This window comes from Drosophila erecta, unplaced genomic scaffold, assembly GCF_003286155.1.
Source record: "Drosophila erecta strain 14021-0224.00,06,07 unplaced genomic scaffold, DereRS2 tig00000055-arrow-pilon, whole genome shotgun sequence".
NCBI classification, from domain to species: domain Eukaryota; kingdom Metazoa; phylum Arthropoda; class Insecta; order Diptera; family Drosophilidae; genus Drosophila; species Drosophila erecta.
In genome coordinates this window covers 12,456,357-12,480,941 of record NW_020825200.1, presented here as the reverse complement: position 1 = coordinate 12,480,941, position 24,585 = coordinate 12,456,357, and the positions used below count along the sequence as shown (strand labels likewise).

The 24,585-nt window shown below is 40.9% G+C and overlaps 7 protein-coding genes and 1 non-coding gene across 8 annotated transcripts; 5 read left to right on the top strand and 3 right to left on the bottom strand.

The window, feature by feature from the left end:
* Window positions 1-333: 333 nt before the first annotated feature.
* On the bottom strand, window positions 334-1,125 carry LOC6542651 (protein Mabiki). Its single transcript, XM_001969622.2, has one exon. The coding sequence runs from the start codon at window positions 962-964 to the stop codon at window positions 338-340; it is 627 nt and encodes a 208-aa protein (XP_001969658.1). The 5' UTR covers window positions 965-1,125; the 3' UTR covers window positions 334-337.
* Window positions 1,126-2,884: 1,759 nt separating this feature from the next.
* Window positions 2,885-5,562, top strand: LOC6542381. The gene is made up of 4 exons (XM_001969621.3): window positions 2,885-3,134; window positions 4,561-4,941; window positions 5,085-5,231; window positions 5,297-5,562. The coding sequence occupies exons 1-4, from the start codon at window positions 3,029-3,031 to the stop codon at window positions 5,449-5,451; spliced, it is 789 nt and encodes a 262-aa protein (XP_001969657.1). The 5' UTR covers window positions 2,885-3,028; the 3' UTR covers window positions 5,452-5,562.
* A 695-nt stretch (window positions 5,563-6,257) lies between these two features.
* On the top strand, window positions 6,258-7,897 carry LOC6542091 (circadian clock-controlled protein). Its single transcript, XM_001969620.3, has 4 exons — window positions 6,258-6,546; window positions 6,608-6,982; window positions 7,035-7,181; window positions 7,663-7,897. The coding sequence occupies exons 1-4, from the start codon at window positions 6,468-6,470 to the stop codon at window positions 7,812-7,814; spliced, it is 753 nt and encodes a 250-aa protein (XP_001969656.1). The 5' UTR covers window positions 6,258-6,467; the 3' UTR covers window positions 7,815-7,897.
* Window positions 7,898-8,184: 287 nt separating this feature from the next.
* LOC6543213 lies at window positions 8,185-8,380 on the bottom strand. The gene has a single exon (XR_046448.2). It is a non-coding gene; the product is annotated as a U2 spliceosomal RNA (small nuclear RNA).
* A 1,282-nt stretch (window positions 8,381-9,662) lies between these two features.
* Window positions 9,663-13,958, top strand: LOC6541283. The gene is made up of 4 exons (XM_001969619.3): window positions 9,663-10,320; window positions 12,884-13,300; window positions 13,368-13,517; window positions 13,576-13,958. The coding sequence occupies exons 1-4, from the start codon at window positions 10,116-10,118 to the stop codon at window positions 13,725-13,727; spliced, it is 924 nt and encodes a 307-aa protein (XP_001969655.1). The 5' UTR covers window positions 9,663-10,115; the 3' UTR covers window positions 13,728-13,958.
* A 1,634-nt stretch (window positions 13,959-15,592) lies between these two features.
* Window positions 15,593-21,199, top strand: LOC6542860 (serine proteinase stubble). The gene is made up of 5 exons (XM_001969618.3): window positions 15,593-16,128; window positions 19,242-20,361; window positions 20,418-20,553; window positions 20,608-20,904; window positions 20,964-21,199. The coding sequence occupies exons 1-5, from the start codon at window positions 15,924-15,926 to the stop codon at window positions 21,117-21,119; spliced, it is 1,914 nt and encodes a 637-aa protein (XP_001969654.2). The 5' UTR covers window positions 15,593-15,923; the 3' UTR covers window positions 21,120-21,199.
* Window positions 21,200-21,236: 37 nt separating this feature from the next.
* On the top strand, window positions 21,237-22,382 carry LOC6542992 (N-alpha-acetyltransferase 20). The gene has a single exon (XM_001969617.3). It carries the CDS (start codon window positions 21,429-21,431, stop codon window positions 22,038-22,040), a length of 612 nt encoding a protein of 203 aa, XP_001969653.1. The 5' UTR covers window positions 21,237-21,428; the 3' UTR covers window positions 22,041-22,382.
* A 424-nt stretch (window positions 22,383-22,806) lies between these two features.
* Window positions 22,807-23,477, bottom strand: LOC6541738 (N-alpha-acetyltransferase 20). The gene has a single exon (XM_001969616.3). It carries the CDS (start codon window positions 23,385-23,387, stop codon window positions 22,899-22,901), a length of 489 nt encoding a protein of 162 aa, XP_001969652.1. The 5' UTR covers window positions 23,388-23,477; the 3' UTR covers window positions 22,807-22,898.
* Between the last annotated feature and the right edge of the window lie 1,108 nt (window positions 23,478-24,585).

Here is a 24,585-nt window from a genome sequence, read left to right as displayed (position 1 = left end):
TCACAGTCTGAGGTAAATTAAAACAATATTTATACGATTATTTTAAGGAAGATTGAAATCATGCAAAAAAGAATGACACGCGTGAGGAGAATGAGCACAAATAGTGGTCGTTACACACAAGTATTTAAAAAACAATGTGATAAAGGGTGTTTGACTTGCCCAGGATAAAAAACCGATTAAAATTTGCCAATTTTATTTATTAAGAAGTTCCTGCTTAACCCTTAAAGGCCTTATGCTATATGTTACATTTCCTAGCATTAAATGTTCTTGAAGAAACTTAACAACTTAACAGCAGTACTTAACTATATAATACAATCCTCAAAGGAGGTAGGCGTGTCTAGGCATTCTCCTGCTTAATGCCACCGATCAGGTAGTCGATGCTAAAGTTCCTCTTGCCATTCTCCTCCGGAACTCTCCTGGAGGAGACCAGCGGGTGGTCTTCCTGCTTGACCAGCTGCTTCAGGTGATTCAGATAGACCCTGGCGCGCAGACTCTGCTCGGCGATCTTGAGGTGCTCAGTGGAGCACTCCTTGTACTGTTGCTCGATCTGCAGGTCATCGAACTTCTTTTTCCGCCGACTCATCCTGCAGGCAATGGTGTTCTTGTTGCGGCGCTCCTGGTCCTTCGGCGATCGCTCCTTCTTGGGAAATTTCCGCACCATGTTGACGTGGTACTTGAAGATGTCTTGGATGGCCTCGGGTATGCTCGTAATTTGACTTGCTGAGTGGTAGGAAACGCTTGAGGATGAGGACTCCAAGCGACGGCGCTTTGGCAGTGGCGGGAAGTCAGCATCCTCGTCACTGAATACCACACTGATGGACTGATTTGCCTCGTCAAATGGACTGCGACTGGTGCAGGGTGTGCCGCTCCGGGAGATTAGCTCCTCCTTGACGAGTAGGCCGCAATTCCTAATCTTTCGAGCCACGTCGAACTTTTTGTGCCGATACATCTGATGGTGCTCCATTCTATGGTATGTTGTGGTATGGTATGGTGTGGTATGGTATGGTATGGTATGTGTGCTCTTCTCGAAGTCTCTCGATTGACTGCTGTCCTGTGGCCTGGCACATTAGCTTATATGGCGAAAGCCTTATCTGCCACTCTTCGTAATCCCCCCAAGTTTTATAACTTTGTTTACACAAATCGACGCCGAATTTTCTTTTTGCAAAACGAAAACAAGATCATAAAACCGCTTGATTTGCCTGCGCACGCGTACATGCCACCCAATTCCTATCCCAAACCCATCCCATCCCATCCCACTTACCTACTCGTAAGCCCACCCGTTGGGCATCCCTATCTGCTGGTCATGTTTATTCTTGCGTGCGTTCTGGGATCTGGCATCTTTAGAATTTCAGATACAATACAATGCGAGTTTTCCGGATCAGTAGGTGGCGAAATGCGCGCCCATCGATTGTCTGGTTCATTCAATTCGTGTTTGTTCCTCTTTGAAATCTATTATCTGCTGTGTTTTTCAATGTCGCCGCCTTTTGTAAAAGTCATATGTGGGTTTTGGGCTGCTCTTGTTCAATTGGGCTCTATTCGAAAAGTGTTTTGCGGCCTCATTTGTCCAACTCCTTTGGTGCCTTTGGTGCTGTTGATAAGGCTTGTGTGGCACTGATCTTTTGTTCCACAGTTGTTTCTTTTTTTTAGATATCGGTTCTCGGAACTCGGAGTGCCATTTCTGGGCTTGCACTTTAATGCCGCAGATGACGATAAGATGACGTCTATTTGGGGTTGCAAAAGGGCACATTCCGGTAGACAGTCTACGTCTGCTGATAAGTTGCGTTTATCTCTTTTGTGCCAGGTCACTTGATAAATCTTAAAACGCTCTTAGAGGCTTTCTATGCGAATTGATTCTACTTGTTGATTGTCAATTGCAAGCTGAGGTTTTCCGAATTAGTATAAAGACTGACTCATTTGCAGCCATTTAAACTTTGACTAAATCGACTATGGCTTGCTACTAGACACACGTGACCAAGTATTTACTGATTAAGCACTAAAAATATTGAAGGTGCAAAAAGCAGAATTAGCATTATAGCTGTTAACACGGCCACGCTTGACATCTATTGTTTGATTTATACTTGCATTACTTTTTAAAGACGAGTGTGTGGGAAATGGGCAGTAAAAGGCTCTTCTTTTTCATTTTTATGTAAGTGTATATTTCACTAGGCACGAAATGTGAGTAAATTAAATAGGTATTCGATTGCAAAGTGGCGGTAGTATTTTAAAATGTTTAGGAATGTTTAACGAATGCCTAAGTACTCGTATAAATTGATACAGTGATCTTTGAAGGGATTTGCAAGCTTTTCATTTTGTAAAATCTTAATTATCTATAATATCGCCCGATATGGCAACAAACCCAAGCGCCCGAGACAGATAATTAGGTGGTACGTTTTAATAAGCCGCCTGGGACCAAGATCTCCACAACCGTCAGCCATCTCCATCACCAAGTCGAGGAAGCATCCACAGCGAGTCGGATCGCTGGGGACAGCTGCCGGTAGTTGGTAGGCGGTTATGTGATGGGTAAGTCGGGTCGCAGTGGGGTCGCGATAAGTCAAATCGGATGGCTGGGTGGCTTCCACTTCACGACTTTACCGGGGAATTTAATAATGTCGTTTGTATTTCACTACTGTCTACTGCCTACGGTCTACTGTATATTGACTTTTGCATTTGCTTTGTTTTCTACAACTGCGACGGCGATTAGTTCCAAGCTATTTTTGTTATCCACCCACCGCCCACCGCCCACCGCTCCGCCCCCAATTCCCTATCATTTGCTAATGCCGAGCATCTGTGTTTGTGACTCTTTTTTATTTTGCGTTTGCCTTTGCAATTTCGATTTGATTGGATTTGTTTTGTTTTCTTCCCATAAATAAGAGCCCGCCACCCATCGCAGCTCTCAGACGTTGATTCGCATTTGCATCGGTCAGGTTGGGTCCTCTATCGGGTGTTGAATAACTTCACCGAACGAAAAAGTCTATTGAACCAGCACCTAATCTAACTTATCGAATTAAGTATTCAACAAACTATCCAAATGGGACGTATCCTTGGCGCTGTTGCTCTAATTCTGATGGCGGGCTCATGTTTGGCTGCGGAAATAGAATTGCCGCCCGTAGAGTTCAAGCCGGTCCGAGAAATACGTGAGTGTTATTATACGTGAAAAATCGAACTCGATAATAAAATTAAGAAATAAGGATAAGCAAAATAATTTATTGGAAAGTGAAAGCTTTGTGCATTTAGGCAATATAAGTGTTAATGTAAAATAGAAACAACATGCACTTATTTCAGAACCTTGTTTTAGAATCACATTAAATTAAGGCACGGCAAAAAATGGAAGAAGTTGGTTTCGCTCATTTGTATTAAAAAAAATTGAACATCCAGTTATTTTCTAAAAATTATTTCAAATTGTTAAATCGACACTTTACTGGAGTTTTGCATTGCAGTCGTTTAATTTGTGATTATCAGTTAAATAGAAAATTCGAAACATACAAAATTGACTTCGTGATAGCAATAATCATGTGAAGCACGCAACTTTGTGTGAATTTTATAACAAAGCATTTCAACCATCTGACAGTCAAAGTTTAAACGCAGATTTCCTTAGAACAATAGCATTGCACAACGTTAGATACATTGCTATATTTTGCATTGCCTTAAAAAATCCTCTTATTCTGACTATATGATAATAAGATATTTAATATCTTGGCGGACCTTTTTAAGGATTTTTTATTGTTCATAAAGCCTGATTCGTAAGACGAATATGTAAATGAGATTGATAAGATTGAAATGTATTCTCCCCAACAGAATAATAAACAGAATATCATATAGAAAAGAATTTGCTCAGAAACACACTTAAAGATATATAAATTATGTGAAAGTAACACGTGGTGTGCAGAAATTGCCCTTGATTTGAGTTTTAATTCTCAAGACACTTTTTATGAGTATCTAAATATGTTTTTTTTGGCATACTGATTTCAGAGCAGACAGACCATGACAAACATAAAATGTTCATTGTCATGCTGATAGGAATAGTCTTCAAACAGTTTTGGCCAAAAATAAACACATAGCCATTTGAATTACCCCAAGCCACAAGTGTACATGTGATTTTTATACGATATTGCCGACCGCGTCACTTGCTGTTGTAGATATATTGTTGCTATATTTAGCTTTTTTATGGGAGAAGTTAAAAATATATGACAAGTTTGCCGCTTAAGTCTTTTGTCCGGACTTGCCACTTCCGCCGGTAAAGTAGACTTCTCCCAAGGTAGAGGCGAACTTGAGACAACAGACAGAACAAAACTCTTTAATTATATGCAGGCATTTTCACTCAACTCACTGACAAAATAAAATCTAATCAACAAATTAATTGCGCATGACGTTGACAATTATGTGAGCAGCGAAACGTTTAAGCGAACTCCAACTAAAAATTCTCGGCTAGAAAATGTCACGTTCTGATCATAGGCACATCGATCGAACGCGATATGGCTAACGTGTTTTATGCTAAACTAAATATGTCAAGGTCCATGCTCACCAATTTAATTTTTTGTTTGCTTGCTTGGCATTCGGCAGCCGGGGATATTCCGACCTGCCGGGAAGGTGATATCAACATCAGCGAGTGCATAAAGCAGGGTCTCCAGCAGATAACGCCACGCATGAAGTACGGCATCAGCGAGCTGAACATCCCGCCCCTCGATCCCTTCGAGATGGGAAAGAGCTCCTACAGCTACACCTCCGGCCTGCTCCAGGGACGGATCTCCATGAAGAACGTCGTGGTCCACGGCCTCAGCGAGGGCATCGTGGACAAGGTCAACTTTCGGCTGAAGGATGGTCGCGTGCGCATGGAGATCCTTTCGCATGTGCCCCAAATGTTCGTCGAGGGCTTCTACAAGGCGGACATCAAGCTCAACGACCTCAAGCTGAACCCGAAGGGCGCCTTCAACATTACCATGAGTAAGTGACTCAGAACAACGCCTGTAACTGCACCAAACTGGTGCCTGGTAAACAATGAAGTCATAAAGATTGGCTGGACACATTGTGTGTCCAATGAGTTGTTTATGTTATTAAATGCTTTTGCTTGGTTATTTCTTCTGCAGCTGATGTGGCGATGAGGGCGAGACCCATTGGCGAGCTCTACGAGCGTGATGGTCACACATATCTGCGCCTGACCAAACTGGAGACTGAGCCCAAGGTGGGTGACCTGAAGTTCTACGCCAATGGACTTGTTCCCGATCCGGTGCTGAGTAAGTAGTAGCCAATCAGATTTGTTGTACTATATAGTACTACTAACTGCTTTATTTTCGTCTAGACGATGTCATCTTGGACTTCATCAATCAGTACTGGCGCCAGCTTTATCAGGCCATGCTACCCGAGACATTGGCCACCTGGCAGCCCCTGATCTTGAAGTCCACCAATGACTTCTTTGCTGCGCTACCATTTGATATGCTTGTTACCAAGAATTGAGATACCTAACTTTAATATTGTTTTACTATTTATACCCTCCGGATTCATCTGTTCTACTCAAGGTGCTAACACAGTTTGTACCGAAATAAAGATACAATTACCTAAGTATTCTGCTACAGATACATTTTTCTAGTCGATAACCGACCAAATATTTAAATAAGTTACTTATTTATTTTTATGTTTGCAGGTTATTTGGAATGTGTAACGTTTTTAGACACATATTTATATGCTTAGAGTGAAAGGTCGCGACGCATGCGTCATGAGTCAATTTATTCGATCAATTAAATGCAATAAATTATATTGTTTTATTAGTTTATTGGTAGCTATAAATCTAACTAATGCTCCCAATGAATGGAAAACTATAATCGTAACCACTAATTATTCTATAAGCTATAACACAGTGGTTTTATATAAACCGATTGTATTGACTTAATTGTTTAACTTTGCACAGAGCATTCAAAGGCGTTCAGAACTGAATTAGGCTAAAAGATTCTCCAAGTATAATAGATCTTATTTTACTTTCTAGCTATAATATATGGTGAAGTTCGTACAACTAACTTCAAATGTGACTCACTTAATGACGAAACGTCTTTAAGCTCAATTTGGCAGCCCCTCAATGTCACCATTGAATAGCCAAAATCGGCAGCCCATCATTATTATACGTACTGGGTAATTAGTATAAGAATTTAAGTATTTATGGCAAATAGCCGTTGAGCCGTTGCCATTTACTGTAGTACCTTCAATAAATTTTTCCATTTAATAATACGACATTATAAATCAGGCAGACAGAGCCGGTTCGGCATTCAGTCAAAGTCTAGCTGTTTGCCGGCTAATGTTTCTGATTTACAAGTGAAATATACTAAGCTAGATTCTAACTTGCATTGTGTCGTAGTGTGCTAATTTGGAGAATAAAATAGCCCGACTTGCAGTCTGAGAGCTTCAGTTGTAGTTTAACGTTCTAGCAGTAGGTTGAAAGTCGAGTTCGAATCCCAAAAAGGATATAGTTAAGTAGTAGAATGTATTATATTATTGGATTGCTCAGCCTGCTGGCGTTCGGAGCGAGTGCAGCTCCCACGGACAAAAACTACTTTGCAGGTAGGTATCATACATCATTATGACGAGTATGTAGTATTTTATAAAACATTTCGCCTTGAAGACTTGCCAAAATGCTCGACTGAAGAGGATCAGCTGGGGGAGTGCGTCAAGCAGATATTTAACACATTGACTCCGCGCCTCAAAGATGGCAACCCAGAGCTCAGAATCGAGCCGTACGAACCTTTGCACCTCAACCGAACCAGCTTCCAATACACCAGTGGCACGGTTAATGGTCGGATTACCGTTCGCAATGCCAAGATCTACGGCTTCTCCGCCAACCGGGCCAAAGAGGTGTCCGTCAAAGTCAATGGCGACAAGGTGAAATTCCGTCTGGTCACCCAAATGCCCAAGTTGAACATAGTGGGCAGCTATAAGGCCGACATGCAGGTGAATCAGCTGCAATTGAAGCCCAAGGGCGAATTCAACGTAACGCTTAGTAAGTAAATGAGTTCGCCTCTTCCGGTGATCACTTATCATTCCGGTTGCAGTGGATGTGGAGGCCACAACGTTGACCGATGGTGAGATCTACGAGAAGGATGGTCATCGGTTTTTCCGCCTAAAGCACCTCGAATCGAAGCCAAAGATCAAGGATTTGATCATCAAGGCAAACGGAATATTTGCAGATCCAGAACTGGGTGAGTTCAAAGTTTCTGTTTAAGGCAAACCAGTGAATTTGTTGCAATTGTTAAATATTTAACCAAATACGGTGGTTATACATGGGTTATAGAACATCTTGAATAGTACAAAAATCGATTTCCTTATTGTTTGTCGAGTTTACATAAATATTTAATTACTTGAAATACGTAAGCACTTTCCACTAGTTATACGTTTTACGTCAGTACAAGTATCACTTGATTCCGCAGTAATACAATTGCCGTTTATTTAACTAGAATATATATTAGAAGATTTACAATGCAATAATTAAACTTTATGTATAATTTTCATATAAGTAAACTTCATTTTCGTAGATATACACACTCATATACCTACAGTGTGCAGTAGAGAAAATTGATGTTGAGTCAAACCTATTAAACAAAAGGCAAACCAGTTGAAATGCTCTACACACTGTTTTCTGTGCACTCAACGCTTAAAGCTCGTGATTATTTTTCGTTACAGATAAAGTAGCTCTGAATGTGGCTAATCAGTATTGGCGCGATATCTACGGAATAATGCTGCCTGAGACCCGACAGTTTTGGCAACCCCTTATGTTGCGAATGTTCAACGAGGCATTCGAACTGGTTCCCATCGACCAGTTTCTCAAGGAGTAGCTCAATTAGCTGTCGGACTAAAGTTGTGATGATTGTTGTTGAATAGAAATTAAATGGTTCCATTAGGTGCTATTAAATGGTAATATTGTTTAAATTAAAAAACATTTATTCTAGGCGCCAGTTCGAATTCCTCATTTTGAGCTACAATAATTAAGGCCGGTTTTATTGAATTTTCCATGCCCTAGTTTTTTTTTACCGCTGTGTGACCCAATGATACTTGCGTTAATAGGCTAAGTGCGCTCCCCGACCTTTGACCTTGGCTCCAATTGTGGATTAGCAACTGCGGCGCCATTGAGCAAGACCCAAGCGTGACTGGCTATCTACTATCTATCACTGAACTTGAATTTAGTGGGAAATTTCAAATTTATATTTCAGTTGGGCCGAAATCCCGGCGGTACTGCAATACCGGGCCAACCCGCGACAGAGGTGGAGCAAGCTCCTAGCACTCCGTCTGATTCCAAAAATCAGTTTAACATTTGTTGTCCTCCAATGGAGGAACTATCAGATGTTAAGCTGATAAGAACAGATACTACACTTTGATCTTAGCCATAAGGCCGAGAAGCGATAACTTGAAACGGAAAACGAACAGGGTCTCCATAAGCAAACCGCTTGAACCAGATGGGAATTATAAATGTGAAAGTAGAAAGTTATCACACTTTCTATGGCCTATTTTAGGGGGTTCGGGTTCATATACTACAGGCAGTCCCGTTTCAGGTAGGCGCTTCAGATAAAATTAAATTCTATAAAAATACTTTAGGGGTTGATTTGGTTAACAAACAGCGTTACGATTCCCAACACTTTCAGATTTTTTTCTGAAAGTACAATACCTGGTATAATGGACTATCTACTAAGGTTACCAAAAAATTATGAAATTTTACTCGGCTCAAGTTTGTACCCTAGACGGCGCTAAATGTGCCATAAATCAGCTTATTATATTGCAGTCAATTATATATTCTTAGTGTCTATGGTGACTGGATTGTTTCGTGATATGCATGCAAAACAGAAGCGATACGAAATGTATAGAAAAAATAAACACGCGACTGTCGTCCGTCGAAAGACAGGCCCATCATATTAAGTGGGTATTCTAATCTTTTAATTGTATACAATTCGAATAGAATTTGTGCGAAACTGTGACTATTGCTTCCGTAGCAAAGTTCATCATTGCAGAGTTCTGATTTTAAGCTACTTCTCGGAAGCCTCGTACTTGCTCAGCTACATTTTCGAAGATGTCACGTACTAGACTACCTTGAACATCGATTTGTGCACCCACAAAGTCGCAGGTTCATGAATAATTTTATGTGGCATAAAGCTGCAAAGATTTACAACTGACCCACATTTTACATGAACACCTCGGAGGGCTTCACTGCCAAACTGCGACTCAAACTTAATACGTGCCTTGCACTTTGACTGAAAACAGGGATTGGAGGCTCTGGAATGGGAAAACGTCTTGCCAGTTTCCTCATTGTTGGCTGTATTTGACAGATATGTGGGAATAATCAAGAGATGGATGGATGCATAAATTCTTTAATATATTTTTCCAAATCAAAAAATAACATACTTAAACGAAACATTTTAAGATTTTAAAATAAATGTAACTATTTTTTCCAATATAGAGTCTATAAAAACATGTAACTTGTGACTCTCAAACTGCAGTTCTTTTTAATAAGCTTTTTTTTGGGCGAGATGAGCTTTTGAGTTCGGCTTTTGGCTTCGGCAGAGGCGGCCTAAAGCCTTCAAAACGACCGATTTTGTTGGGGCCTACAACTATATGTTGTTGCTGTTTGTTTTGGCTTCGGCAGCGGCTTGGAAAAACTTTTGAACGAGCACAAAAATCGGGCAGCTTGAAAACTATAAATAAACGTGCGATTTATGCAGCGCTCATTTCAAGATTTGCAAGCAGCGGGCCGTCAGCTCAAATAAGTCGTTAGTCCATTTTCTGCGGATAAGTTTGGCAATTAGTTGGCTAAGATTGTGTGCATCCCAGTGTCCGTGTGTGCAGCAATTGCAGCAACAAATGCAGTTAACCGAGAAAACCGAAAAGCCAACAAAAAAGCAACTGTAAAAAGCGCTCGTGAAGAAATAAAAGTGAAGCCGGTTTGCAAAAATTACGCAAATAAAAAACCAAAATCCAAAAAAAGGAAAAACGGAGACAAGAAAATTACCGTCTGGATTGTATTCGTGTTTTAAATCGAGTCACACGAAAATAGTCAAATAGAAAGAGTCCAGTAATCAATTGAAACGAGTTTGCATCGGCCAATTGTGCAGAGGAAATCGGAAAGCAACAGCCAGCCAGCCCCAAAAATGCAATTGCCTTGCATCTCGCTCACTATTTTGGCCGCCCTGGCACTCGGAAGTGGCTATGCGGCCACGCTGCCAACCTCCGCACCCAGTGTTTTTAGCTCCGATCCTAAACCGAATCCAAATTCCGGTCCGGTCGAGGAGTTGGCGGTGAAGTCTCCCAGCGATGTGGCTTTGCCCTCCAGTTCAATCGATTTTGGCGATGCAGGTAAAGTTTCTTATGCAAGCGTACAAAGGAACTTGATAGTCAAACAAAATGTCACTCCCTTCCCACGCCCTCAAATATATAGACTTATATATAGAATTAAAGCAGCTTAAGTCAACGAGTTCGTTGTCGAAGTCTTTCGTTTGCCAAATACAATTTGTCGTTCTCGACTGCAGTGTGTTGTTTAAACATTAAACCTAGCATATCTCACATTTGATGTGTACTCTGATCGAGGTAAAAGTTCTTAACGATCGGGCGAAAATACTATATGCATGTTGAAATATTGTTTTTATTTAAGATATACTATTGATATTACTCATCATATTTACGCGGTTTCGCTTATCTTTTCATACCATTTGCAAATGTTATGCCTTTATTTTAATAAATTTTTAAACTAGTGACATATTCTTTAGAGATAGTTTTATATTTCAAAAAAGACATAGACCAACATATTATATTCAATTAATTATATAAATTTGTGAACTTAAGCTGGATTTAAAGTTTGGCAACTAGACAGGAAACAGACTTGTTAGCCAAATACCTAAAAGTAAAAAACGCTGTTTGCAAACGCGCTCTTAAATCTTTCTGTAATATCTAACTTCCTGTTGTCAAAATGTTCTTCATTTGCTGTCTATACTTCACAGACAATATGATTTCTTATTTTAAATTCAGTACAGGCCGTGTCCGGTGTGCCTTCCATGCCAATCCGCGGCGATTACTCATTGTAAAAAGTTTACCTTCTTGAAATGTTTACCTGTATTGCGCATACACTCGACACCACGTTTATAAGCCTGTGACCTTCAAAATTGGGAAAAGTACTGCCATCATAAAAGGTGTTTTGATGGGATTTGCCAAGAGTAAAGTCCAGACTATAGAAAATGAAATTGCAATAGAAATTAGCAAGTGTATTTGCAGTAAAATCTTTTTATTTATTTCGCCTTTTAACGCTTTTGAAATGGCAAGTGGAATATGTAAAATAAAGCGACAAGCAAGTCATCGCCTGTGCCACTTGAACTTGACACACTTACACATGTTTTTTGTGGTAAAAGTTATCAAGCTGAGGCTTAAATCATTGGGTAAATAGAAATTGTGACGCAAGCTGGTCCGAGTTATAAATGCAGAATAAACACGAGACAATGCAGGCTATGAAATATTGCCAATTACATTAATTTAATCAAGCACGAGGTGTTGGCTACTGTTTGTGATTGTGTATGTGTGCATGTCTGTTGTTTGCGCTCTTGCGAAAAGAGTTCAGCGTCAACAAAAGCAAAAACGAGGCTTAAATCCGATCCGAAACCGGCTGCCGTGTCTACCAAGACTATCATGACTACCGCCGAGCTGACATAAAGCGAAAAGCTGAAAAACTGACCTACATCAATGCGTAAACGTCGCAGCTGGGCTTGTGCCAAACTGAAAGCTGTAATTGTAACTTGCCTCTAATTGCGCAAAGAAAACCGCCAGTTTTAGGTACTAAAAGTACGGCGAGCACAAATTTATTGACATTTGCCTGAGCAAACAAAGGACTTAGGCAACGAACTTGAGTTCGACCCAACCCTTTTCTGTCACCTCTTATTTTCGACATTTCGGGTTCGGATTTGCTTTATGCCATAACAGCTAACCTTTGACATTGAACTTGTCAGGCGAAACAGGGGAAAAACGATTTAAAACAAAACAGTGGGAAATTTTTGAGCACTCAAGCCAAATGACTTAATAGTGCTGTTCACGTGCGTAATTTGCCTTTAAATTAACCAAAGTTTGTCTCATTCTTCAGATTCTTAATTACATGCCTTCAATTAGTGTTCATATATTTTGGATTCGGACTTGCCTTGCCAAGAAACATTAAAATAATTGCTTTCCGCTTGTCGTTAGAAGGAGAAGATAAAAACAATTAGTGGCGTGACTAAATATCGTTGCAAGTAAAATATCATTTTAACAACTCATTGTTAAACTTCCTTAACTTCATTAAAGTATAGCATTAAAGTTTAGCTTAATTGGCATTGGATTTGCATTTTAGGTATTTTATATTGTTTTTTATGATACGCGCACATTTAGAAAATGCTATTGCTTATTAAAGCCCCAGTGGAGAAATATTGAATTTAAGTTTCTAATAATAATTGGTAATAAAATGCATTACTGCTTGGCAACGGACAAACAAGTAATGATGGTTTCTCTTCCTGCGTCCAGTCACGTTAGTAAAAAAAGAATAATGAGTATAAATGCATATTTCTAAATTACAAGACTAAAAAAGTTTTATAATGATTTAGCTTTTAATGTATTGTTTACAAAGCCTTAAAATACGCTATCTTATCACAAAGGCCAGTGGCAGCATGACACAAACCCCATTCGCAAATGACAGAAGACACGTGGCGACAGGGACACGTGAACTTCGTCATGCCTGGTTGGCTGGCACTAAAAGCGAAAAATTGAATAAATATAATAGTTATGAACTTCGCATTTGGTCAGGCTCTTTTGCTGTGGTATGCTATGCCTCGACGAACTTTACAACCTGGCCTAACCATGACTTAACCGACTAGTGAACTAATCTCGCATCACTTTCGCCTTTCAGTTGCACCAGCGGTGGCTAGTCTGGCCAGTGGCTCGAATGAGGTGACACCCTGTAGCTTGAGCTCTACGGATCTGAACGAATGCATTCGCGGCTTGATCCAGTCATTTGCACCTAGGCTAAGGTATCAGGGCGTGCCAGAGTTTAACATGGACTCGATTGATCCGTATTTCTACAAGAGAGGCATCTTTCGGTACACCAACGATGGCATCCAGGGCGGACTCCTGATCAAGAACATGGAGATCTATGGCATCAGCCAGTTGCAGGTGAACAGTGTAGCAGCAAATTTCACCGAGAACGGCTTCATAATTAAGTTGGGCGTTGAACTGCCGCAACTGAAGGCCGGTGGACACTTCAAGGCGGACGTGAAGTTCGGAGGACTGCGTCTGGTGCCCAAGGGGCCCTTCAACATTACCATAGGTGAGTGGCGGTTTGAAAAGTAAGTAAGTAAGCAGAGCATGTGCCTGATACTTTCACATTCCCCCAGACAACATCAAGGCCACCATTCTGACCGATGGCCACATCGAACAGCTGCCCAGTGGTCAGCAGCGTCTCAGTTTACACCGCCTGAATGCCAATGTCAATATCGGCGATGCCAAGGTGGTGGCCAATGGCATCTTCTCCGATCGCAACCTCAGTAAGCCCTTTACTCTCCTTTAATTTTCATTAAGCTGATAGATATTGTAACCTTCTAGATGCCATGATTCTCAATCTGGTCAACGAGAATCTGCCAGAAATCACTCGCGTCGGAATTCCCGCCACCCGCGAACAATGGGCTCCCATTCTGATTGCCCACATCAACGAGTTCTTCGCCAAGGTACCCATCGAAAAATTCCTGGTTCAATGATGCACTGAGCGCGTCCTCAAGGAACATTTAGCTCCTAGTTAGTTTAAGCCTAATGTTAACGACTACAAATTTAACTTAAGCGCTGTTTCCAAATAATTTTCTATGCACAAACGATTTGGCAATCATTTGGAATGATTTTAAACATAACCAATTTATATTTATTTATATCATCTATTCTGAACAAAGATAGAAGTTATGTGAAAATTTTAAAATAAATTCTCTTTCCAATAATGTGTAACTTGTTTGCTAGTTTTGTTATAATTAATTAGTTTACAAAGCTTTTGCAAGTTATTTCTACCCTGTTTGTATTATCGATCCTGAAAGTATGCTCTCTTTGGATAATCGCTCGACTCACAATTTTATTACGTACACTTGACAGGTAAATTTAATGTATTTTACCTGGAGATCTATTCATAAAGATAATTGTATTTGACATGTATTTTTTAAAACTCAATTTTTATTGGGACTTCAAACTCTAAAAAAACATCTGACATTTGGTATGAAAATGTTTTTTTAAAAAAATTGTCTATTTTCTTTTGCTTATTGCTCAAATCGAATATCTGAGAAATAATGTTAAAATGTTTAGCTACCATAAATATACCCAGCCGGAAAAATAAAAAATAAGCTAATTAAAAATATATGAATGGCTCCAATTCCGAAGAGGTTCATTGAACATTGAGTGGGCGATGTTCCCTTGTCAGAACATCCAATTGTATGAAACTGAAGTTGCCGAGAAATGCACACTCGATCGATACCAATCCCACTGGAGAGCCTTTCAAACCAATATTCAACACTCCCACTTGTCGATCAATCAAAGGTGCGAATGTGCCCCAAGGCTTCCAATTACCAACAATTAGTTGGCAAAATATTGAAATACAATTATCCCGCAAAGGTCCAGGCCGTGACACTTAACTTTCCATCGATCAATATATGGAACTTGGGTCGAGTGCTTTTTTATTGAAATGATCTGGCCGATTCTTAGGAAACAATTGACTTAATTTGTGATGCTTCTAACACCCAAGGCGTCGCCCGATCTCAGCGTTACTAATACGATTGTAACAAATCCCTGATCAATGCTGAATAATTTTAAATGCAGAAGCAAGAGGAATCCTCCGTACAACCGGTAAAATGCTCGCTAAACGTCGTAAACTTTGCATGTTAAATACTGAAAGTACTTACATCAGGCGATGAATTCAAACGGGTCTACTTATACTCACCTGGTGGAAAATGAAGATCCCGATGCATTATGCACCTTGGAATTTAAATGGAAACTCAATCCAGTCATGCACCGAGGAATTAAGGTGGTAAGTTGGCTGAATTATTATGGAAAGCCCATTTTGGGATTATTTGTACTTTTAAAATATTATTACCAACATATTTTAAAATTTGTGTATTTTTGAAGTAAATGCAGTAAGTAAATAAGCATAATGACTAATTTTTCTACTTATTTTTACTATTACATTTTTTTGTATGCATATTAATGGCTAACTAAGCGAGAACGAGAAGATGCAACCGCAGCTGGATTTTTCTTTTAATAGTATGCAGTCGCATAACTTCCCGGCCGCTGTTCAGTCTGATTTGGTGCGTGTTCCGGATCGGATTCGGGATCGGGATCGGAACCTGGTTAGAAGACAGACGCCTGGTGGGCACTGGAAATGGAGGCGTTGCTGCAACTAGTTTAGTTTGGTAACCAGCGTCGCGTGTACATTAGAAGGCGGCCCAATAAGTCGGCCAAAAGTTATCCGGCGAAAGAAACGCGTTTATAATGGACACTTCTGCTCCGGCCACAACATTTCTGCCGACGTCGCTGCCTCCGTCGTCGTTTTGGCAACGGAGCTGTTAACCAATCCCCAGAACTTCTGTTGGCTCAGAAGCGATCGGAGCTTCGAGCCAAAAAGACGGTCCTGTCCGTCTAACGCACGAGTACTTCAAGTCAAGATTCCAGTACCGCGTACCGCGATCCAGAGCAAGTCCGAGTCCAAGTCCGAGAAGTTCGTCTTCGGGATCGTAGTCGTGGTCAGGTGAATGCCATCGGGGCAACGTGCCTGGCATTCCAGAAGAGATATATATTCTGAGTCGCGATTCGTGTTGGCGGTTCTTAATACAATATAGCAGTCAATTTATATATGGTCTGCCCCGTTCAAAACGAAAACAAATTGGGAAGATATAACCGCAGCGAAAGCAACAAATATCAAAATGTTTGCATTTTTGCCAGTTTTATTACTTTGTGTGCATTTGCTGCATTTTAAAATTATCTCGGCAGCAGATCTCCCATCCGTTTCAGGAGGGGCACTAGCTCCAGCTCCTGTGTGGCCAAATGGTGATATAAACGCGGCGCCCGAGGCAGGATTGTTTAAAGCCAATGCCACGGCTGAGGAAAGTCTCGGGGGATCGGTGGTGGGTAAGTGATATGACTGGATTCAAGGAATGAGAACTAGAAGCACCAGTCGGTTAAACTGTAATCGAAAGACTTAAGGCACAAACGTAGGAATTTGTTATAACTAGCACTCCAAAAAATTTGTTACCAATAAAAATGTTAATCAGTAATAAACACCCAAATTATTTCCAATTATAAAGTTTTGAAAGTATAAAGAAATCGAAAATAGGGATGAAGAAAACTGGAGTATCCTTACTTAATGTATCCTTAAATGTATCCTTACCTACGCTTTTAAAATGTTAGAAAATCTTTACCATGCATTTCCTTTCAAATATTTCCCCTCAATTTTCTGTGTGAACCGGATAATATTATTGAAGGAACATGAAGTCCTTATTTTGTATTCCTTAATCCCTAGTATTATGGCAAATTTTGTTGAATAACCTGGAAATGTATATTGGAATAGAATGTATGGCTTCAGTACTATGAATAGTCACTCTTCAAAATACGTCACTATTATAAAGTGAAGTTCAACGACATCAAAATAACACTTTTCTGATTCGACAGTAGAATTTATGCGCGGCACGCACCAAGCATTACTTGTATGACCTTCAGAAGTCTATAAATCGCTTTAAGTTTGAGGGGAAAATGCGATGTTCGGCACTACGAGTTTGTGTACTCAACATTGTTTACCTTATACCCACATAGACGGCTTGTCGCTAGGCACTGCCCTTTGAGCCAGTTATAGAAAACTTTCTATTGCAAAAACAACTAGAACTCATGTAGGAGTGAATTTTTAGATCAACTCAGCTTGTCAATCGTGTTCTGTCGCCTGTCAATGTCCCGCCAATCTATTCTCTTTTATTTACGGCCAACAATTAGACAATTAGAGAATTAGACAGCACTTTTGATGGAGAGGCGTGATCTGTGGTGATGTTTTTCGGGGCGACGACATAAGCCTATTAATTCGGGATGCCCCGCAGATTGGGCCATAAACGAATGCCATATAAAAGGCAATAAGCCGACACCTTTTGCGGATTCAACAAGCCATATTCATTAAAAATTAATTTTTATTTGCATTTTGCCCACTTTGCTCGACTGGAATCGCGATAAATATCGTTTATATGACCGTTGATCATATAAAATTTACAAGCCACCATAAAGTAGAGCTGCAGCTCGAGTTCTCTGGCATCCTGCGTCGGAATTCAGGTTTTCAGTAGCACACGAGCTGTAACGGTCGTGCAGACCTTGAACTTGTAACTTGCCCCTGATTCTTAGTTAACGCCTTGCAAGTCTTTTGCATCAAGAGAAAACCAGTTGAACTTCGGTTTGGTTGAGGTGCAAGGACCACTCAAGTTATAGGAACGTTCAAGAAGAAGTCATATGTATGTAGCTAGTTTAAAATAAAAAAAAATATCCTCATCTTGCTACATATATTTGCATATAAAGTGTAAATTTTACATAAACTGATCTAGTTATTTAAGAAGCAGTTACATATGCAATCCATTTGGCACAATATTTGTTATATTTCATTTAAGTATTTTATCCTTCCTTTTCTTTTTATAAGAATTATAAACATTCTCAGCTTTTAAAGCCGCGATAAGTGTGTCGAATTCAAAGCAGGATCGCCGATCAATCAAAGGCAATTTGTGGCCTCCGACAGCTTGTCATAACAATTTAAAAAGAATCAAAGTAATGTCGAGTAAGCAATAAACAAAAAGCACACCAATTTTTAACGATATTTGGGGCACATGAGTAATATTTCGGTGACTTTCTTTGGGGAACCACACAAACATAGGTTTCATTTAACAATTCCTGTCAAGTGAGTCACGATTGCCTTAGCACTTTGGGCTGATGGTAGGATTTATATTGTTAAATGAAAACATTTTTCAGAAAACCAAAAAGACATGCATATTCATTACCTATTCGTATCACGAACTGAACGTATTCTTCATTACGACTTGTGTCAGTAAAGCAAAAGCCACGTGCAGATTTCTTAGTCTTTCCTGTGACAAATTGCTCTTATGCTCGATTTAGAGTCAATAAAACTTACACCCCAACGAAAGCAATTAAGTTTTTTAGAGCCTGTCAAGAAGATCGTTTAAATTAATCGGCAGAAAGGCAAATAGCTCGTTAGGAATTAAGCCCCAAGATAAACTGAGCATACCCCTTGTTTAGTCAAATTTTATGCGCTGCCGAGCCATTCGAACTATATTTGTGGGCCAGAAGCAGTCCAAAACATGCGTAATAAATAAAAAATATGGCAAATTCATGCTAAATAGCAACAACAATGCTTATACGATGAAATTAGAAAAGAGCCGGCGACCGAAACAAAGGCCTAGACCAATTTTAAGAAGCCGCCAATGAACATGACAAATATATGACAATTGACAGTAGAAAGTTGCCGCAGTGGGGGGCAAATTCAGCATCTGTGAAATGGCACAGCAATTGTCATTCCGTGTGGAAAGAGCTTAAGTTTATTGTCAATATTCTGGCCAGCGAAATATGTCAAAATATTGAGTAATCACTCTCAACGGGCCGAGAAGCGTGGACCCAAAACCCGAAACGTGAACGAATGTTAAGCAAATATTGGCTTGGTCTTTTCTCCACTCATATCTGTTTTTTGTTATTTGGGTGCTTTGTCAATAGCGCGACAGATTGGCCAAAAAATGAGTTGTAAAGTACCATAGTTTTGGCTAGACAATTGCGTATGTAGCTCAAATCTTTTCAGGGGTCAACAAACTCTGATCTCGAGTGGCCCCAGATATGATCAGCAGTTCCCCAAGTGCCACATATATTTTCCAAATATAGAATCATTGCTTCATTTACATCAGAAATATGCAAGCTTATTTTGGTTAAACACAGTCATCTAATTTATAAATAATTTTATTAGTAATTTATTTTAAATGTAGTTAGTTGAAATTTAATATATTTTGTAAAATGATCACTTTAGAGGTAGAAGACTACACATTTTTTAGGAAGTATTTACAACCTATATTGGAATATTTTAGTTTAGGTATAAAGTATTCTTTAGTTACTTGTTATTGTAAATTACGTTACCCTTTTATATACGGAATATGAGTTTTCAGACTCTCTCTTATCCTTAAATTTTATTTCTGAGCCCTCTTTTTGTCCTGCAGATGCCCCATCGCCAAATCTGAATCGCCAGCGTCGTCAGTTCTTTTTCGATCCGAGCATTTTGCTATGGCAAGGAGCTCTCGGAGCCTCGGGCGTTGCTGGTGGCTGGGGTCCTGGCGAGGGATCCAAGTGTTTGACATCCCTTGGCCAACCAGGTGTGTGTGTGCGCATCGATGGGTGTCGCCAGTATTACAGGCTGGCCCGCCAGTTATCCATCTTCACCCTGCGTCAATGGCCACAGACGAATGGACTTGGCCTAAACGGCAATATGTGCAACTTCTTCGATCTGCTGGGCAGAGTTAACAATGGCATTTGCTGCACGGATATTGATGCCAACACTTTTGGGGTATTCCCACTGCCTGGAACGACGACCACGACTACGGAGAAGCCTTCAGTGGTGGCTGACGAGGAGGACAGGGAACATTTGATTCCCGAGGGAGAAGTGGAGGGTGAATATCCTGCGGATGCTCCTCGACCGGAAGAGCCCATTGACAATCCGAACAGTGTGGAGGATATGCCGGATTTCCAGGACGGCAACACAATTGAGGGTAATCCCCCAGAAGCAGATCAAAAACCAGAAGCAGAGCCAGCGGTGGAACCGGTGGAGCAGCCTATTCCCACCCAGCCAGCGTCCACCATTCATCCCTACCAGTGGCCCTTTGGCTCCTTTGCTGGCGGCCAGTGGCCACCAGCGCTACCGACGCACCCACCCACCACGGGCGGTTGGCCACCACCGCTGCCCACCCATCCGCCGAACCACCATTATCCCACGCATCCCACCACAGGGGGAGTTCCAAGCACCAAGCGCACCACACCAAGGCCCACAAGCCCCGCCAGACCGACAACCACCAGGCGACCCACTTATCCTGGTTATCCCTCGCCAGTTACAACCACGACTACTACGAGACGTCCTGTGAGCGGAACTAGTGCGGAGGGACTCCCGCTGCAGTGCGGCAATAAGAATCCCGTGACGCCCGACCAGGAGCGGATTGTTGGGGGCATCAATGCCAGTCCACACGAATTCCCCTGGATAGCTGTGCTCTTCAAGTCGGGAAAGCAGTTCTGCGGCGGCAGTCTAATTACCAACAGCCACATTCTCACCGCAGCTCACTGTGTGGCACGGTGAGGAGAACCACCGAGTCCCTTAAAAGAATCTTAAAAACTTGTGCGCATTTCAGCATGACCTCGTGGGATGTGGCGGCCTTGACGGCCCATCTGGGTGACTACAACATCGGCACGGACTTTGAGGTGCAGCATGTGTCCCGCAGGATCAAGCGTCTTGTGCGGCACAAGGGCTTTGAGTTCAGCACCTTGGTAAGTGAATCCAATCCATCCATTCAAATGATAAACGGCTTAACTCTTTGCCAGCACAATGACGTGGCCATACTGACGTTGAGTGAACCTGTGCCCTTCACCAGGGAGATCCAACCGATTTGTCTGCCCACCTCGCTCTCGCAGCAATCCCGATCGTACAGTGGCCAAGTGGCCACCGTGGCCGGATGGGGTAGTCTTCGGGAGAATGGCCCCCAGCCCTCCATCCTGCAGAAGGTGGACATTCCCATCTGGACAAATGCCGAGTGTGCCAGGAAGTACGGACGTGCCGCACCTGGTGGGATCATTGAGTCGATGATATGCGCTGGTCAGGCAGCCAAGGATTCCTGCAGTGTAAGTGCAGACATATATCATATTAATGATCAGGATTCTCCGACTGTTTGCATCCACAGGGCGACTCTGGCGGACCCATGGTCATCAATGATGCTGGACGATACACCCAGGTGGGAATCGTGTCCTGGGGCATTGGCTGCGGCAAGGGTCAATATCCTGGCGTCTACACTCGCGTCACTTCGCTGCTGCCCTGGATCTACAAGAACATTAAATAAATATAGGATTCCGATTAGTCTAAGACGTGATATGCTGCAATATATTAAGAGCGACGATTCAATAAAATAACATTTTTGTAGACCTAGACTTTCGAAATGCCCAAAAGTATGCCGGGCTTTTGTGTCAGAGTTGTTCTCTTTTTAAGTTTATCGGCGATTTCAAGATCTTACGCACATTTACTAAGTATTTCTTTCCGAATCGCAAAGATAAATTCCGTTCTATACAATAGGTCAAATATATTGGTAGTCGCCAGAAAGATCTTTTGGTAACTGAGACAGAAACAAAATTTTATTAAATCTCTGCGAGTCATGACTTCTTCACGACTATTTGTTCTCGAAGACATGTTCCAGTTTAACCACATTGTGATGGATCCCTTGGTGGAAGTGTATACCTTGCCGTTCCTAATTCCCAGGATTCTGGAGCATCCCGAACTGGTTCTTGCGGCCGATGCTCCTGACAACCGTCTCATCGCCTTCATCCTGGGGACACGCGAGGATGCGACTGAATCCTATGGAGCTGGAAAGCCTGTGAGCTGGAGTCATGGACACGTCTCGGCTCTGGCTGTGGCTCATGATTATCGAAAACAGGGCTTGGCCACTCGGCTCCTAACAACTGTTAGGGATATGATGGATCGTGAGAAAGACTTCTATGTAGATCTATTTGTGCGGGAGAAGAATACAAATGCCATTGGGCTTTACGAGTCCTTGGGCTATGTGAAATATAGCTGGATGCCTCAGTTTTATGCCGACGATCACGGATATGAAATGAGATTGCCTTTGTCTCGCGATGTGGGCAGGAAGTCCCTAAATGGAATTAGGATAAACAAAATCTACAGCTTCGGCAATAAGCTGTTCTATTTGCTGATGTTTTACATATTCGGAATTATAAGTATAGTTATTGGTGGCAAATTGATTGTATAGCTAATTGTAGCAGCACAAAACTATTAGGCTTTATTTGGTATCAAAATATATAAATTTAACCACTTGGGAAACATCCAGAAAAAGTTCATTGCACTCGGCTGCCATCATTCAACTAAAAGTTTGACCAAATCGCTCAAAGTAAGAAATGTAGACCTGAGAATATATGTCAGAAAGCATATGGAAACATGATTTGTTTATATGACAACATTGAACCAGAATTTTCAAATGCTGTGCGTTTCAAGTTGCGCAAAAGCCAAATTGTGGAAATCATTGCGCGTGTTTCAGACACATGCCCCAACCAGACTACACTTTATATTTATACAATATACATTTTCTAATTTGTTTGCTTTTGAGAAATGTAGCTAATAAAAAAGACAACAACGAAAGCCTTGACCATTTCGAAACGGAAATTCGCAATTGAATTGGTTTGCCAAGCGACACGAACATCAATGCGTTTGGGTTAAAGAACAAGTATATGCATTGCCAGCATTAGAGTGGACCTTTGAAATCCGTGCGGTATGAAGATTCCTTCAAGATCTTGTGTACATTTTAAAGTAAAATATTATATTATATTAAAAACAAGCACTTTTTTATTAAATTCATTTAATGAGATTATGAATGAGATTATAATGAGAAAAGAATGATTTTCCCAATCTCGTAGTAGCAACGTACCATGGCGTATGAGTGATGACCTAAAGAGTACTATATGATTGATGTCCACCCTAGATATAGTTGGTCTTTGTGCGTCAACGGAAATTGATCATCCTTTAAATTTTCACCTCAATGGGTTTTCTTTAATTAGCTGTGTAATACAAAAAAAGCTTTCAATTTATTCCGAAGGCACCGCGATGGTACTGCTTATTGTACCTCCATGGGGCGGAGAACGTACTTTCTCAATTCGTAGGCACTTTCCGGCTTCGGGACATCCGGATAATAGTCCTGGAATGTTTTCCGATGAGCATACCCCATGGAAGTATACAACTGATAGGCAGCCTGGTTACTGGTTCGCATAAAGAGGCTTACGTAGGAAGCTCCTTTGAGGTCTGAGACCACAAAGAAATAATCCATGAGAGCGGTGGCCACTCCAAGACGTCGATACTCGGGTGATACAGTCAATGCTGCCACATGAGCATAGGGTTCCTGGTGCCTCTTGACCTGATACTGGCCGAATATATATCCCATGGGTCTGCCATCAGGACCTGGAGCTTCGGCAATCTGCGAAAGTCCTGGAAACTGCAGGAGGTGCTTCACAAAGAAGGTCAGGCTATAAACCTCGGTGAGGGCATCGAAAACTAAGGAATTAATTTTGAGCAAATCATCGAATCGCAGTTCCCGAAAGCTAGTCATCACTCACAACAAATTTGATCACACACATTATGTAGTTTAGATAACTTTTTAGATAACGCATAGATTGACAAACGAGTGGCCTGCTTCATTAGTTATATATATCTTTACTGTGTGCATTCATTGCCAGGGTTTTTTGTTGGGGCTATAGACCACACCCGATAAACATAATCAAGGCGGAGAGTCGAAAGTGTTCGCACACGGGAATCGAAAATTATTTCTCGATCTTCTAATGAGGTTAATGTTCGAGGCACTCGTTGACTCAGCGCCCTGTGCGCTTTTCAAAGATCTATTTTTACGATTGAATGGCGCATTTTGCACAAAAATAAATAAAAGTACAAACCGATATTTGTCTTTATACTACGTATGCCTACATTTATATGTAAGCCCACATTATCTTGGTAAAGAGGCAGCGGTCTATTTATAATCGAGAGGCATCATCCAAGTTTGTTATGCTTTTCCATTTTCCTGGACAGGTGGTCCAGTCAGGCACTTGTAAATGTAAAATGCTAGCGTTAATAATGAAAATCGCCTAACCGTCTGAAGAAAAATGATTTGCTATTTCCCCAGCATCGCTCTTTTTGCCTTGTTTATAATACATACATTTACATATACACACTGAATGTTTTTTCAGCGGTCTTCTTGTGTTATTTATTTTTCAAGCATATGTGATTTATAATGATTTATCATCAGATTTGGCCAGGAGACGCAACCAGAACATCCAAATGGAATCTTTCACATTGTGTCGGAGCTCTTTTGTTTGTTTTTTCGGAGCCAACTCTTTATTGAAATATTGAAATTTCAGAATGCAGTTTCTTATTTTCTGCTTACCACTCAATAAATTTACACAAAAGCTGTAGGCTGACTTAGAGCATTTCAAATTTCAATCAATATTTTACAAGTGGAACTTCTATACTTTGCCAAAACATACAAAACTATGATGATTGTTTAAGAAATCTATCCTAATTCGACCTATAAAGTGCACAGCCGATCAAAATGTTGGAACCAGTCAAGTGTGATATGTGGGAGCATCCGTAATTTGTTTAAGTGCATTGCGCATTAGCTCGACGATGATCGGCCCTGGGTGTAAATACATTATTAGAATTATTGTGTGGATCGGAAAAGAGGAAAACAATAAGTACGAACGTCCGCGGGCTTTCTCAACTTTTAGATTTCTTTCATTTAAATAAACTCAAAATTC

Excerpts from the sequence above, each read along its gene's own strand:
- LOC6542651 (XM_001969622.2), bottom strand. The coding sequence starts at position 964 with ATGGAGCACCATCAGATGTATCGGCACAAAAAGTTCGACGTGGCTCGA.
- LOC6542381 (XM_001969621.3), top strand. The coding sequence starts at position 3,029 with ATGGGACGTATCCTTGGCGCTGTTGCTCTAATTCTGATGGCGGGCTCA. Across the intron at positions 3,135-4,560 it reads CAAGCCGGTCCGAGAAATAC|CCGGGGATATTCCGACCTGC; the intron begins GTGAGTGTTATT and ends GGCATTCGGCAG. Across the intron at positions 4,942-5,084 it reads CGCCTTCAACATTACCATGA|CTGATGTGGCGATGAGGGCG; the intron begins GTAAGTGACTCA and ends TTTCTTCTGCAG.
- LOC6542091 (XM_001969620.3), top strand. The coding sequence starts at position 6,468 with ATGTATTATATTATTGGATTGCTCAGCCTGCTGGCGTTCGGAGCGAGT. Across the intron at positions 6,547-6,607 it reads GGACAAAAACTACTTTGCAG|ACTTGCCAAAATGCTCGACT; the intron begins GTAGGTATCATA and ends TTCGCCTTGAAG. Across the intron at positions 7,182-7,662 it reads ATTTGCAGATCCAGAACTGG|ATAAAGTAGCTCTGAATGTG; the intron begins GTGAGTTCAAAG and ends TTTTCGTTACAG.
- LOC6541283 (XM_001969619.3), top strand. The coding sequence starts at position 10,116 with ATGCAATTGCCTTGCATCTCGCTCACTATTTTGGCCGCCCTGGCACTC. Across the intron at positions 10,321-12,883 it reads AATCGATTTTGGCGATGCAG|TTGCACCAGCGGTGGCTAGT; the intron begins GTAAAGTTTCTT and ends TTCGCCTTTCAG. Across the intron at positions 13,301-13,367 it reads GCCCTTCAACATTACCATAG|ACAACATCAAGGCCACCATT; the intron begins GTGAGTGGCGGT and ends ACATTCCCCCAG.
- LOC6542860 (XM_001969618.3), top strand. The coding sequence starts at position 15,924 with ATGTTTGCATTTTTGCCAGTTTTATTACTTTGTGTGCATTTGCTGCAT. Across the intron at positions 20,362-20,417 it reads GCAGCTCACTGTGTGGCACG|CATGACCTCGTGGGATGTGG; the intron begins GTGAGGAGAACC and ends TGCGCATTTCAG. Across the intron at positions 20,554-20,607 it reads GCTTTGAGTTCAGCACCTTG|CACAATGACGTGGCCATACT; the intron begins GTAAGTGAATCC and ends ACTCTTTGCCAG.
- LOC6542992 (XM_001969617.3), top strand. The coding sequence starts at position 21,429 with ATGACTTCTTCACGACTATTTGTTCTCGAAGACATGTTCCAGTTTAAC.
- LOC6541738 (XM_001969616.3), bottom strand. The coding sequence starts at position 23,387 with ATGACTAGCTTTCGGGAACTGCGATTCGATGATTTGCTCAAAATTAAT.